At 46.2% G+C, this 13970-nt stretch overlaps 1 protein-coding gene across 1 annotated transcript in view; it reads right to left on the bottom strand.

Annotated features, from left to right (window-relative positions):
* Positions 1 to 13970, bottom strand: part of ofcc1 (orofacial cleft 1 candidate 1) — a 122019-nt gene that overhangs the window by 96154 nt on the left and 11895 nt on the right. The window contains exons 6-15 of the mRNA XM_070435674.1: positions 12882 to 12995; positions 11081 to 11088; positions 10687 to 10778; positions 9051 to 9114; positions 8801 to 8914; positions 8400 to 8656; positions 6830 to 7012; positions 4456 to 4493; positions 3853 to 3942; positions 1794 to 2065 (exon numbers count right to left, since the gene is read on the bottom strand). Coding sequence (XP_070291775.1) covers positions 1794 to 2065; positions 3853 to 3942; positions 4456 to 4493; positions 6830 to 7012; positions 8400 to 8656; positions 8801 to 8914; positions 9051 to 9114; positions 10687 to 10778; positions 11081 to 11088; positions 12882 to 12995 — 1232 coding nt within the window. The remainder of the gene's footprint in view (positions 1 to 1793; positions 2066 to 3852; positions 3943 to 4455; positions 4494 to 6829; positions 7013 to 8399; positions 8657 to 8800; positions 8915 to 9050; positions 9115 to 10686; positions 10779 to 11080; positions 11089 to 12881; positions 12996 to 13970) is intronic.

The raw sequence follows: 13970 nt of genomic DNA, 5'->3' as shown, positions 1-13970 counted from the left end.
CTCCTGTTGGTCACAGTCTCTGTGTGACTGGGCCTGGGGTTCCTTTGAAAGAATGAGCCAACTTTTTGTCAACATGGACATTTTGCAGCCAGTAAAAAGAAATAGACTCACAAAACAAAAGCATGAAGACGTGATACTGATGAAATAGTGCATGACTTGAACTACAACCATATCACTGAGATTTCTCTGGCTTTTATTACTATAACAGCTTCGATTACATGTACAACTCTACGACACAGTAAGAGGAAGGAGATTAAAATGCCTCTCAGCAAACCTGGCACAATGTATTCAAATCATCCCAGTAATACTAACAATACTACTTCAGGAAATATAATTTTACATAGCACAAAGTAATCTTTCCCTTCATGGACACAGCAAAGTACCTTTGCATTTCCCCTTAAGAAGGACATTAGTCTTTTCTTCCTCACCCACTCATTTTCCTGAGACATCCCTCCTCTTTGAAGATGTGTATCCTGCCAAAAATAAAATCACACTCTTAGGGTGCATCCAAAATGGCACCCTATGTAGGCCATGGTCAAAAGTAGTGTGCTAGAGAATAGGGTTTCAGACACACCCTTAGTTTGGCCGTGCTTTGTGATAGGGAGGTGTAGTGTGAATTAAGTACACAGCATCTAACTCTGAAACAACGTGGTAATGCAATCTGCAGGCAATCAATAGCAGCCAGCCTGGAGCCTACAGACATGTAACGGGTTGATGAATCCTTCCAGCCGGTACCATTCAGTCAGCAAGTTTACACCGCTATTCAGTCGCATTGACACTGTTAAATGACAGCGTCTCGCGAGCAACCATGAAAGCTTTTGTGTGTAACAAACGGGAGAAAAAAGTCCTATTACTTCAAAATAGATGAGGAAATCTCCGGTGCATAGCCTAATGTTCTTTCAATGAGAAGTGGGCACAAAACAGTTGGGGAGTGAATACACATTATGATAGCATAAAACACTGAACCCCGCTAGTATACAGTATTACGTAGATGGAACTGATTATCAATACATGAAACGATGACTCAAGTCTTACCATCACAAGATCTATCCATTTTTCACTTTCCTTCCATATTCTTGGTGTTAATTTAGAACTCCTTAATTCTTCTTCCTTTTCAAGTCAGATTACAGCTATAAATATACTGGATAGTTTTTTTTTTTCTGTTTAGATATGCGTTAATGTTTGGGTTTGGCTACCTCAATAGCGCTGAACAATGAAAACCCCATGTTCCTGTTTTCACCCCATTTTTTGACTGATGGAGTATCAACACTCATTTCATAAGCTTCTTCAGATCTTTACGCTATTTCACAAAATCCCCTTCTCCCAAAACAAGCGGTGGGGAGAAAAAATTGTCACGCTCTATTTTTCCTGAAAAGAGATGGCTGACAAACCAAGGCGGAAATCCAGGCTTCAATGACAAATGCATAATAATGAATAATCACAAAAACAACAAACGCAAACAAATTATTAGTTTGGACGATATCCTATTTTCACACACAATGTATGATACGATCAAATAGGCAAATCTGGGATCGAGATGAATCGAATGGGCTTTAAGAAACTTACAATTCATTAAAGTTACATAACAATAGTTCAGAGTTCAGTGCATAAAAAGAGTTCAATCTGAAAGTTACATCAACTACATTAGGAACCAAATGGGCAACTTTTAAAAGGGCCACTAAAAAAAAAAAATTTTTAAAGGAAGCACAACACAGACAGAAATGTCTGTGAGGGGCGGGTGGGCGGGAAGCGAAGCACCCAGTGTTGTCCATTAGGCGGAGTGTGTAATGGACATGGCTCATGTGCTGGTGAATATAGGAGATGACATAGATATTCCTCTTTGTGGCTCTGACCTGTTCCAGTGAAAGGCTGCCAAGCGTGATCATGTCAGGCAGCACGCGCTCCCTCAGCTGCTGGGCGTAGCGGGGGATCACCTCTTCTTCCCCTTCTTCCACTGCCGCCATGAAGCGCCCACGGCCTGCAGCACCGGCACCGACACGCAGCGTTGGATCACCGGCCCTCACCTTCCACACCTCTGCCTCCTCCCTGTGGGCTAGCGCCATACCTGGACACACAGGGGAGTGTGTGGAGTTAACACACACACACACGCAGATGGATGTACACACACACTCATACACAACACACATGCACGCACACAGATACTGTTATGCACAAGTAGTAGACAGTTTAGATTTCACATGCAAAGTACCGAAGGCCATCTGAAAAATTCACTTGTCTGAAACATTATTTCTTATAAGCACCGGCAAAAAAGCAGGACAAACTCACATCTTACAGTCCACTGACCATCTATGTCCATGTCAATGTCATGTTGTAATAGTATGCATTCAGTGTGGATCTGGATATAAGGCGAAACCTTGACTAATGCCCATCACTAAATCACCACCAGTGCTACAGCAAGTCTCCTACAGTACATCAATGAATTGTTGCCAGTGGATTAGCCTAGCTAGCTTTTCAAGAGGCCACTGATGCAGCACCTTCTCCATAAAAAGTCTGAGGTCAACAAACAGACTCAACACTGTGACAGCTCCAAGATAGAAACTGCCACTATACCCACCATGTATCGATGTTTCTAAGTTTGGTCTCAAAATTCTGAGGGAGTTTATTGTGTTGCAACACAGAGAGAAATATCCAGCTGGGCTGAGAATGCTGGCGTCTGTGCTCTGGTCATCGTTGGGAAGTAACAAGAGTAGAACTATGCCTTTATCAAAGCTAGATAGTTTTCAGTTACAAATAGAGGATGGATTCAACAGTCAAACGTATCTTCTACGCTACTGCATTGCCACGTTAATAGTGATTATGAGGTATTGTTATTGCCCCTTGTAGGTAAAGACAATGTGTGCTGTCCAATGTGTGAATCAGGTGAAATCAATCRATGCCTAAAGTGATTATTTTCTTCTTTGTCAACCAAAGAGATAAAATATTTCAAGGAGTAAACAGATGAGATGACAACCGCACTGCGGGGGATTTATCCAGGAATCCATCCTGAAATGACTTTTACTGGACCTTGTCCATTTCATTAATGTTCTGTTTCTTTCTCCTCGTTTTGTTGTGCGTGTGCTTTGTGCACGACTGTAAGAGAAAGAGAAAACCCTGCTCCAGTCACAATGCATCAGGATCAGGAGGAGAGAGAGAGCCTGCCTAGTCAGGCTGCGGCCTATATCGGTGGGAGGCATCCATAGAAAAGCATAAGGTGATTGTCTTGAAGTCTATTGTGGTTTACCGGAGAGCTCTGGCAGTCGATGCTGTTGGGCGCTCGCAGTGCAGGCGAGAGAAGGGCTCTGCCTGTGCCTATTGCATAAAACTGTTAATCCAAGATCCTCTTTACTTTTTTTTACCGGATTTCATGTACATTCTGAGACAATGGAAGGGCCTGCTAATCTCACTGCTACAGCTAAATCCATGACAATGCCGAATAATACAAGCAGGCAAAATTCTTCCATGTTCGAGCAGGTCTAAGCCCATCACTTCTGCACTGGAATTACAACAGAGATGCGTCATGTCAACAGGAGCCGGTGCGACTGTCTTGTCTCCCCCCCAGAACAATGCCAGCTTAAACCAACCCCAGTTTCCCCCTGTTTGGGTACATATTCAAATGAGTCTTCTGTTAATGGAAAAAGGCAGGCCTACTGCACCACAATAGGCCTGTGCCTGGAAAGCTAGGAACAAGTCCTACTCTGTGTCCCTTTAAAGTGTTCTTCTTTGTTCTGTCTGAAAATAAACAGCATGTTTTCGATTGAGCAGTTGCCTGTATATTGACTCTATAGTTGCAGTTGAATCATTTTGGAATTTGTTTTACATGTGTTTTTAGGGTCTGGAATGTTGAGAACATACCTGGTAACTCTATGATGGTGGTGTCGTCGTCAGCGTCCAGCATTTCAGCCATTTTCTGATATAGGCCCTTTTCATCTTGGTTCATTATTTCTACAAATCAAATAAATAATGTCACATAAAATGTCACAATCTCCTGATAACTATTACTTCAACTCAGAATTGCTCGCTTCTTTTTCAAATCTAACTATACTGAACAAAAATATAAACGCAACATGTAAAGTGTTGTTCATGTTTCATGAGCTGAAATTAAAGATCCCAAAAGTTGTCCATACGCACAAATTATCATAACACAAGGCAAGACCCAGATGCAGACACAGGAGGCAGATGGTTGGAGTTTAAGATGTGTAATAATCCAAAAAAGAGTAGGCTAGAGAGAATGGTCGTGGACAGGCAAAAGGTCAAAACCAGTTCAGAGTCCAGGAGGTACAGAGTGGCAGACAGGCTCGAGGTCAAGGCAGGCAGAATGGTCAGGCAGGCGGGTACAGAGTCCAGAACAGGCAAGGGTCAAAACCGGGAGGACTGGAAAAAGGAGAATAGCAAAGGCAGGAGTACGGGGGGAAAATGCTGGTCGACTTGGAACAAAATGCTGGTCTCACCATATACGCTGTCTGGCCATCGATGACCTGGTGGGAGGGATGGGCCTGGAAACAGAAGACAAAGGACTGTGAGACACAGGCTTAATCCTACACACATGGAAGGTAGGGTGAATACGGAGGGTACGGGGTAACACAAGACGGACAGTAGTGGAACTCAGGACTCTGGAGATAGGAAAAGGACCAATGAAACGGGGAGACACCTTGCGGGCCTCTACCCGAAAGGGCAGATCCCGAGTGGAAAGCCCTACCCTCTGCCCAATGCAGTACTAGGAGCTGGGGTCCGGCGACGATCCGCTTGTCAACGATACCTGGAGTTGGTCTTGAGAATAGCCGCCCTGGCTCTTCTCCAGGTACGTAGACAGCGGCGGACAAACATCTGGGCCGAGGGTACGCTGACCTCCTGCTCTTGTTCCGGGAAGAGTGGAGGCTGATACCCCATGGAGCACTCAAAAGGGGAGAGTCCCGTGGCAGAACAGGGAAGGGTGTTCCGGGCATACTCCACCCAGACCAGTTGACGGCTCCAGGTAGTGGGGTTGGTTGAGACCAGGCATCTTAAGGTGGTCTCCAGGTCCTGATTAGCTCGCTCCGACKGGCCGTTTGATTGGGGATGGAATCCGGATGATAGACTGGCCGATGCCCCAATAAGGGTGCAGAACGCCTTCCAAAACTGAGATGAGAATTGAGGACCCCGGTCGGAAACCATATCCATGGATCCGGAAGACGTGCTGCACCATGAGCTGGGCCGTTTCCTTGGCAGAGGGTAGTTTAGGGAGAAGGATGAAATGAGCGGCCTTAGAAAACCGATCCACCACTGTCAGAATTAGAGGTCGACCAATTAATCGGGAATGGCCGATTAATTAGGGCCGATTTAAAGTTTTCATAACAATCGGTAATCGGCATTTTTGGACACCAATTATGGCCGATTACGTTGCACTCCACGAGGAGACTGCGTGGCAGGCTGACTACCTGCTACGCGAGTGCAGCAAGGAGCCAAGGTAAGTTGCTAGCTAGCATTAAACTTATCTTATAAAAAACAATCAATCTTAACATAATCACTAGTTAACTACACATGGTTGATGATATTACTAGTTTATCTAGCTTGTCCTGCGTTGCATATAATCGATGCGGTGCCTGTTCATTTATCATCGAATCACAGCCTGATTTAACAAGAGCATTCGCGAAAAAAGCACTGTCATTGCACCAATGTGTGCCTAACCATAAACATCAATGCCTTTCTTAAAATCAATACACAAGTAATTATTTTTAACCCTGCATATTTAGTTAATATTGCCTGCTAACATTAATTTATTTTAACTAGGGAAATTGTCACTTCTCTTGCGTTCTGTGCAAGCAGAGTTAGGTTATTGTCACGCCCTGACCTTAGAGATCCCTGTTTATTCTCTATTTTTTGGTTAGGTCAGGGTGTGACTAGGGTGGGTACTCTAGTTTTCTATGTTTTCTTTTTTCTTTGTTGGCCTAGTATGGTTCCCAATCAGAGGCAGCTGTCTATCGTTGTCTCTGATTGGGGATCATACTTAGGCAACCCTTTTTCCCACCTTCAGTTGTGGGATCTTGTCTTGTTTCGTTGCATGTATTTTGCACGACGAAGCTTTTCGTTCGTTGTGTTGTTTATTGTTTTTTTTTGCTGGTTCACATTTAAATAAAGTATGATGAACCCAAATCATGCTGCRCCTTGGTCTACCCTTAACAACGTACGTTACAGAAGATCCCACCACAAACGGACCAAGCAGCRTGGTCAGGAGGACTGGACATGGGAAGAAATCCTGGAGGGAGAAGGACCCTGGACAAGGGCCGGGGAGTATCGCCATCCAAAGGAGCAGATGGAGGCAGCGAGAGCGGAACGGCGACGGTACGAAGAGTTAGAGCAACAACGGAAGCCCGAGAGGCAGCTCCCCCCAAAARAATTGTCTGGCGGAGTCAGGGTGCAGACCTGAGCCAACTCCCCGTGCTTACCGTGAGGAGCATTTGACCGGTTAGGCACCGTGTTATGCGGTGATGCGCACGGTGTCTCCAGTGAGCATTCACAGGCCGGTGCGCTCTGTGCCAGCGCCCCGCATTTGCCGGGCGGAAGTAAGCATCCAGCCAGGACGGGTTGCGCCAGCTCTACGCTCGAGACCTCCAGTGCGCCTCCACGGCCCAGTGTATCCGGTGCCTGCTCCACGCACCAGGCTTCCAGTGCATCTCCCCAGTCCGGTGAGACCTGTTCCGGCTCCACGTACCAGGCCTCCAGTATGTCTCCCCAGCCTGGTAAGCCATGTGGCAGCTCCACGCACCAGGCTTCCAGTACGTCTCCTGAGTCCGGTGAGACCTGTTCCAGCTCCACGTACCAGGCCTCCAGTATGTCTCCAGCGACGGTCCGCAGTCCAGAGTCTCCAGCGACGGTCCGCAGTCCAGAGTCTCCAGCGACGGTCCGCAGTCCATCCTGCAGCTCCAGAGTCTCCGCGATGATCTGCAGTCCAGAGTCTCCAGCGATGATCTGCAGTCCAGAGTCTCCAGCGACGGTCTGCCAGTCCAGAGTCTCCAGCGATGATCTGCAGTCCAGTCTTCAGCGACGAGCTGCAGTCCAGAGCCTCCAGCGGGGGTTCCCGTCCAGAGCTCCGGCAACGTCTGCATTCCGGAGCCTCCAGCGGTGGTTCTCAGTTCAGAGCCTCTGGCGATGATTCCGGTCGGCGATGATCCACGGTCCGGTTCCTCCGGCAACGATTCACGGTCCGGTTCCACAGAAGCGGAGGGATCAGCGTAGGGAGCGGGGGCTACGTCCCGAACCGGAGCCACCACCGGGAGTAGATGCCCACCCGGACCCTCCCCTATAGGTTCAGGTTTGCGGCCGGAGTCCGCACTTTTGGGGGGGTGGGGTACTGGTTTATGCAGCAGTTTGGGCTGCCTGGCTCGTTGCGAACTGTGTGAAGACCATTTCTTCCTAACAAAGACCGTAATTAATTTGCCAGAATTGTACATAATATTGACATAACATTGAAGGTTGTGCAAAGTAACAGCAATATTTAGACTTAGGGATGCCACCCGTTAGATAAAATATGGAATGGTTCCGTATTTCACTGAAAGAATAAACGGTTTGTTTTYGAAATGATAGTTTCCGGATTTGACCATATTAATGACCTAAGGCTCGTTTTTTATGTGTGTTATTATATTATAATTAAGTCTATGATTTGATATTTGATAGAGCAGTCTGACTGAGCGGTGGTAGGCAGCAGCAGGCTCGTAAGCATTCATTCAAACAGCACTTTCCTGCATTTGCCAGCAGCTCTTCGCTGTGCTTCAAGCATTGCGCTGTTTATGACTTCAAGCCTATCAACTCCCGAGATTAGGCTAGCAATACTATAGTGCCTATAAGAACATCCAATAGCCAAAGGTATATGAAATACAAGTCGTATAGAGAGAAATAGTCCTATAATTCCTATAATAACTACAACCTAAAACTTCTTACCTGGGAATATTGAAGACTCATGTTAAAAGGAACCACCAGCTTTCATATGTTCTCATGTTCTGAGCAAGGAACTTAAACTTTAGCTTTTTTACATGGCACATATTGCACTTTTACTTTCTTCTCCAGCACTTAGTTTTTGCATTATTTAAACCAAAATGAACATGTTTCATTATTTATTTGAGACTAAATTGATTTTATTGATGTATTATATTAAGTTAAAATAAAAGTGTTCATTCAGTATTGTTGTAATTGTCATTATTACAAATATATATATAAAAAACRGCCRATTAATCGGTTTCGGCTTTTTTTGGCCCTCCAATAATTGGTATTGGTATCGGCGTTGAAAAATCATAATTGGTCGACCTCTAGTCAGAATGACGGTGTTGCCATCAGACGGGGGAAGCCCAGTGACAAAGTCCAGAGAGATATGGGACCAGGGACGATGAGGGACCGGTAGTGGCTGAAGAAGGCCAAAAGGAGCTTGCCGTGGAGTCTTGTTCTGGGCGCACACCGTGCATGCAGCGACGAAGGCAGAGACGTCAGGAACCATTGTGGGCCACCAGAAACGTTGTCGAAGGAAGGCTAGGGTACGGCGGGAACCAGGATGACAGGTTAGCCTGGAGGAATGAGCCCATTCCAGGACCCGGGACCGGACTGAGTTGGGGACAAACAGCCGGTTAGCCGGGCCCCCTTTAGGTCCAGGCTGGGAGCGTTGTGCCCTGCGAACCAGGATCTCAATACCCTAATCCACAGTGGCTGCTAGGCATGAGATAGGGATAATATGTGAAAATGAAACGACAGTAGAAGTTTGCAAATCCTAGGAAACATTGCAACTGCACCCTGGACGTAGGTTGAGGCCAATCCACCACTCAGCAATGACATATACAAGAAAAGCGATTGTAGAGCGGTGGAACTCACACTTCTCGGCTTTCACAAACAGTTGGTTCTCCAGGAGGCGCTGAAGGACCTGCCTGACGTGAAGAACATGTTCTTGGGCAGACTGGGAAAAAAACAGGATGACGTCAAGGTAGACGAACACAAAACGGTTGAGCATGTCCCGGAGAACATTGTTTACCAAAGCCTGAAAGACAGCGTTGGTGAGTCCAAACGGCATGACCTGATACTCCTCTATGTACTCCTCCATAGCCTTGGTCTCCGGCCCGGATAGAGACTATAGCCGACCCCGAGGTGGTGTGGTGCCTGGGAGAAGATCAATGGCACAATCATAAGGACGGTGCGGGGGTAGGGAAGTTGCATGTGCCTTACTGAAACTTCAAGTAGGTCATGGTACTCAGTGGGAATGACAGAAACATCCAAAGCCTTGCTGACGTCCTGAGGAAGACGTCTGGGGGAAGGCTGTGCTGCTTGAAGACAGTGGGAATGGCAAAATGGGCTCCAACCCATGATGGAGCTTGTGGTCCAGTCAATAAGAGGGTTATGTTTTTGGAGCCAGGAAAACCCCAAGACAACAGGAACATGGGGAGATGCAATGAGGAGGAACTGTATGGTCTCACTGTGGTTACCGGAATTCCGTATTTGAATGGGCATAGTACAATGAGTGACTCCACCTATTGAGTGGCCGTCCAGTGCCCTGGCATCCATGGGAACCGAGAGGTTGACTGGGAATACCTAGCTCAGAAGCAATAGTAGCATCCATAAAATGTTCATCAGCCCCAGAGTCAATAAGCACTCAGAGAAACTTAGATTGGTCTCCCCACAGCACAAGCACAAAGAAAGGTGTGCGGGTGATGGGAATTAGGGAACTCCCAGTCTGACTCACCAAAGTACTTGTACCCACCAGAGACAAGGGTTTCCTAACAGGGCAGGTAGCTATGTAATTTCCTGCCCCTCCACAGTACAGACAACAGTTGGAATTCAACCTACGTGAGCGTTCCCCAACCGATAACCTAGCTCTTTTCAATTGCATAGGCTCAGGAGAATCCAACGCATCCGTTGTTGATAATTCACGAGGGAGCTCGGGTGGCTTCGGATCCTCTCGGGAAAACTGCCTTCGTGAACTTCCGGATTCCTTTGAAGGTGAGCGAGCCATAGCGGGTGAATGAGTGTGCCCGAGGCCAGACCTCTCACTCTTGCATTCCCTTAAGCATCCATTAATTGTAATTGTTAGGGCGATGAGGGAGTTGAGAGCCACCGGCAATTCCCAAGCAGCTAGCTCATCTTTTACCACCTCGGATAATCCATGAAGAAAGGTATCGAAGAGAGACTCCGGATTCCAGGCACTCTCGGCGGCCAACGTGCGAAAATCAACCACGTAGTCTGCCACACTACAGGAGATTTGACGTAAATCAAGAAGTTTAATGGCCGCCTCTCTCCCGGATACTCAAATATCTTCCTCACCTCCGCCATGAATTCCTCCAGATGACAACAAAGGGTGGATTGCTGCTCCCAAACAGGCGTGGCCCAGGAGAGCACCCTTCCCGACATTAGCGTAATAATATACACTATCTTCGATCGGTCCAAAGGGAACAAAGATGGCTATAGCTCAAATAAGCGAGCACTGAGAAAGAAAGCCCCAACAGGTACCAGTATCTCCCGAATATCGCTCCAGAGGAGGTAAGCAGGGTTCTCGGGGAACAGGGGTAGGCTGTACCAACTCACCACTAAAAAGAAAAAATGCATTGGGAGGTTGGGGTCTCTCTGGGGTGGCAGACAGCCTATGAGTCAACTCCTTCAATTAGCTCCATAGTAGCCTTAAACCCTTGGTCATGGCGTTCTGTCAGAGAACAAAGCCCTTCCAGAAGGTCCTATAACAGCTCCTCATGTCTCCCAATGGTGGCTCCCTGCAGGGAGACAGCTTTGCGGAGCTGGTCCAAGTCTGCTGAGTCTGTGATGGCCAGTTCGTACTATCATGACACAAGGCAAGACCCAGATGCAGACACAGGAGGCAGATGGTTGGAGTTTAAGATGTTTAATAATCCAAAAAGGAGTAGGCAAGAGAATGGTCGTGGACAGGCAAAAGGTCAAAACCAGTTCAGAGTCCAGGAGGTACAAAGCGGCAGACAGGCTCGAGGTCAAGGCAGGCAGAATGGTCAGGCAGGCTGGTACAGAGTCCAGAACAGGCAAGGTTCAAAACCGGGAGGACTAGAAAAAGGAGAATAGCAAAGGCAGGAGTATGGGAAAAAACGCAGGTGGACTTGGAACATACAAGATGAACTGGCACAGAGAGACACGAAACACAGGGATAAATACACTGGGGAAAACAAGCATCACCTGGAGGGGGTGGAGACAATAACAAGGACAGGTGAAACAGATCAGGGTGTGACACAAATAGCTTATTTCTCTCAAGTTTTAAGCTTAAATGTGTTTACATCCCTGTTAGTGAGCATGTCTCCTTTGCCAAGATAATCCATCTATTTTACAGGTGTGGCATACCAAGAAGCTGATTAAACAGCATGACCATTACAAAGGTGCACCTTGTGCTGAATGCCACAGATGTCTCAAGTTGAGGGAGCTTGCAATTGTCATGCTGACTGCAGGAATGTCCACCAGAGCTGTTGCCAGATAATTACATTTTAATTTCTCTACCATAAGTAGCCTCCAAAGTTGTTTTAGAGAATTTGGCAGTACGTCCAACCGGCCTCACAACTGTAGACTACGTGTATGGCATCGTGTGGGGGCGAGTGATTTGCTTATGTCAACTTTGTGAACAGTGTGGCCCGTGGTGGTAGTGGGGTTATGGTATGGGCACGCATATGCTACCAACAACAAACACAATTGTATTTTATCGATGGCAATTTGAAAGCACAGAGATACCGTGACGAGATCCTGAGGCCCATTTTCGTGCTGTTCATCTGCCGCCATCACATCATGTTTCAGCATGATAATGCACAACCCCACGTCGCAAGGATCTGTACACAATTCCTGCAAGCTGAAAATGTCCCAGTTCTTCCATGGCCTGCATACTCAAGACATTTCACCAATTGAGCATGTTTGGGATGCTCTGGATCGACGTGTACGACAGTGGGTTCCAGTTGCAGCCAATATCCAGCAACTTCGCACAGTAATTGAAGAGGAGTGGGACAACATTCTACAGGCCACAATCAACAGTCTGATCAACTCTATGTGAAGGAGTTGTGTCGCGCTGCATGAAGCAAATGGTGGTCACACCTTATACTGACTGGTTTTCTGATCCACACCCTACCTTTTTTTTAAAGGTATCTGTGACCAACATATGCATATGTGTATTCCCAGTCATGTGAAATCGATAGATTAGGGCTTAACGAATGTATTTCAATTGACTGATTTCTTTTTATGAACCGTAACTCAGTAAAATCTTTGAAATTGTTGCATGTTACGTTTATATTTTTGTTCAGTATAAATACATGTGTGCTTGAAATTACATATATGTGTGCTTGAAATTACATTCAAATTGTCAAGGCTAGTCAATATATATGCAAACATGCAAAACATTCTCATTCATGGGGTAATAGCGAATGGTCAGGTAGGGAATAACATTTCTACAAAGGTAATGAAAAAGGAGCAGGAATATGCCTCTTAGGTTGATTGTCATCATTTGATGGGATTGGGCTTTAGGACTCCTTTGATATTACAAGGCAGTGATATCCAAAAGATACAGGTGAAATGGCTCCTCTGTTAATAGCCATGTTTCATTATAACATGCATATTACTTGACTCCCAAGAGCATGGTTTTAATAGGCATGGGGGGGTGCAACTATTGATATGGCTCTGTCTGGTGTCTGTCATTTGATGGGAGCGTAAGAAAAGCTGGAGCAAAATGAAACTGACCAATGATACGTGACCTTCATCAATGACAACGAGCTGGAAACTAACACACTGTCCTATGTATGAGCCATCTCGTGGACCATCAGTAGTAAATGTATTTACATAGTACCGCCCTTGCCGTCAGAAACTGGCTGCCAATGAGTGATCTTTCTCACCTCACTTTAATGAACTGAGGAGAACTATTATGATGAGAAATGGCATACTTAATTCCAGCTCATCTTCTGTGCCGACCTCCGCCATCCCGCACCGCCTTGGGTTGGTTTCCTGCACCAGCGCTGGGTCAAAGTAATTTCGGGCACGCTCATTTCCTGTGGAAACTACGCCAGAAGAGCGAGAGAGAGTGAGAGAGGAGGAGGAAGGTGGGAGTGGTGGAGCGGCAGGTTGGTGGAGGTCAGTGTTTATTAGAAGCATATGAAGCAAAATGTTAATTTTGAAAGCCACACTGTTGAGGCTGGCCAGAGAGCCAGCGTCTGCTACCTGATAAGCCCTGGCCGGTCAGTCCATTCACATGAGCGCGGCTCGCCGGGGCCCAGTGGAGCTCTGGGGCCTAATTAGCATGCCGCGAAAGGTCACACCAGGCAATCTCTTAAATACGATTGCCATATGTTACTTGTGTTCAAAAGGAACTAATGAGAAACTGTACAAGCGAAAGTACCTGGAATTTCAAAGACAATACCCCTCTAAATGCTCTGGGGTCGGCGGTTGGGAGAACCCGGTCGGTTTGGGCCGAGTGAAGGCAGAGAAGGAAAATAACTTAACCCGTGTCCCATTGACTTCTTATTAGCAATCGCTGACCTATGGGCATCAAAGCTGCTCTGCTAGAATTTATGGGAATCCAGCACCTCAAGGGGTGTTTCTAATAAAACAGGTACACCCCACCGAGTTGCTTTCTTAACCTGAAATTATTCTCTTGGCTTGAATATTTCACAGACTATATCCCCAATCTAAATTGCTTTACTTGTATTACTCGGTGGGGCTAAATGAAGAGGTGTGTGTAAAAACATTTTTGCACACAAGGATCACATTTATATTAGAGAGTGGATCAACGCTGGGATGCATAAAAATGTGGAGTAAGTGTGTTTGCATAAGACCTCTACTCTGCATAGGACCCACCCACCAAGAGTTCTGTAGGCTTCTATTTGTGTTTATGTCATATATTGTACAAGCTTTTCTACATACCTTCCTCACTGTTGAACGCCAGTTACAAATTGTCAAATAGAGACACTTATTAGGCTGGAGTCCTGTATATTCATTGCTGCACTTATGAATTTTAGTGATACCATAAATTAACT

This window comes from Salvelinus sp. IW2-2015, linkage group LG27, assembly GCF_002910315.2.
Source record: "Salvelinus sp. IW2-2015 linkage group LG27, ASM291031v2, whole genome shotgun sequence".
In the NCBI taxonomy this organism is placed as follows: domain Eukaryota; kingdom Metazoa; phylum Chordata; class Actinopteri; order Salmoniformes; family Salmonidae; genus Salvelinus; species Salvelinus sp. IW2-2015.
This window is presented reverse-complemented; position numbering and strand designations above follow the sequence as displayed.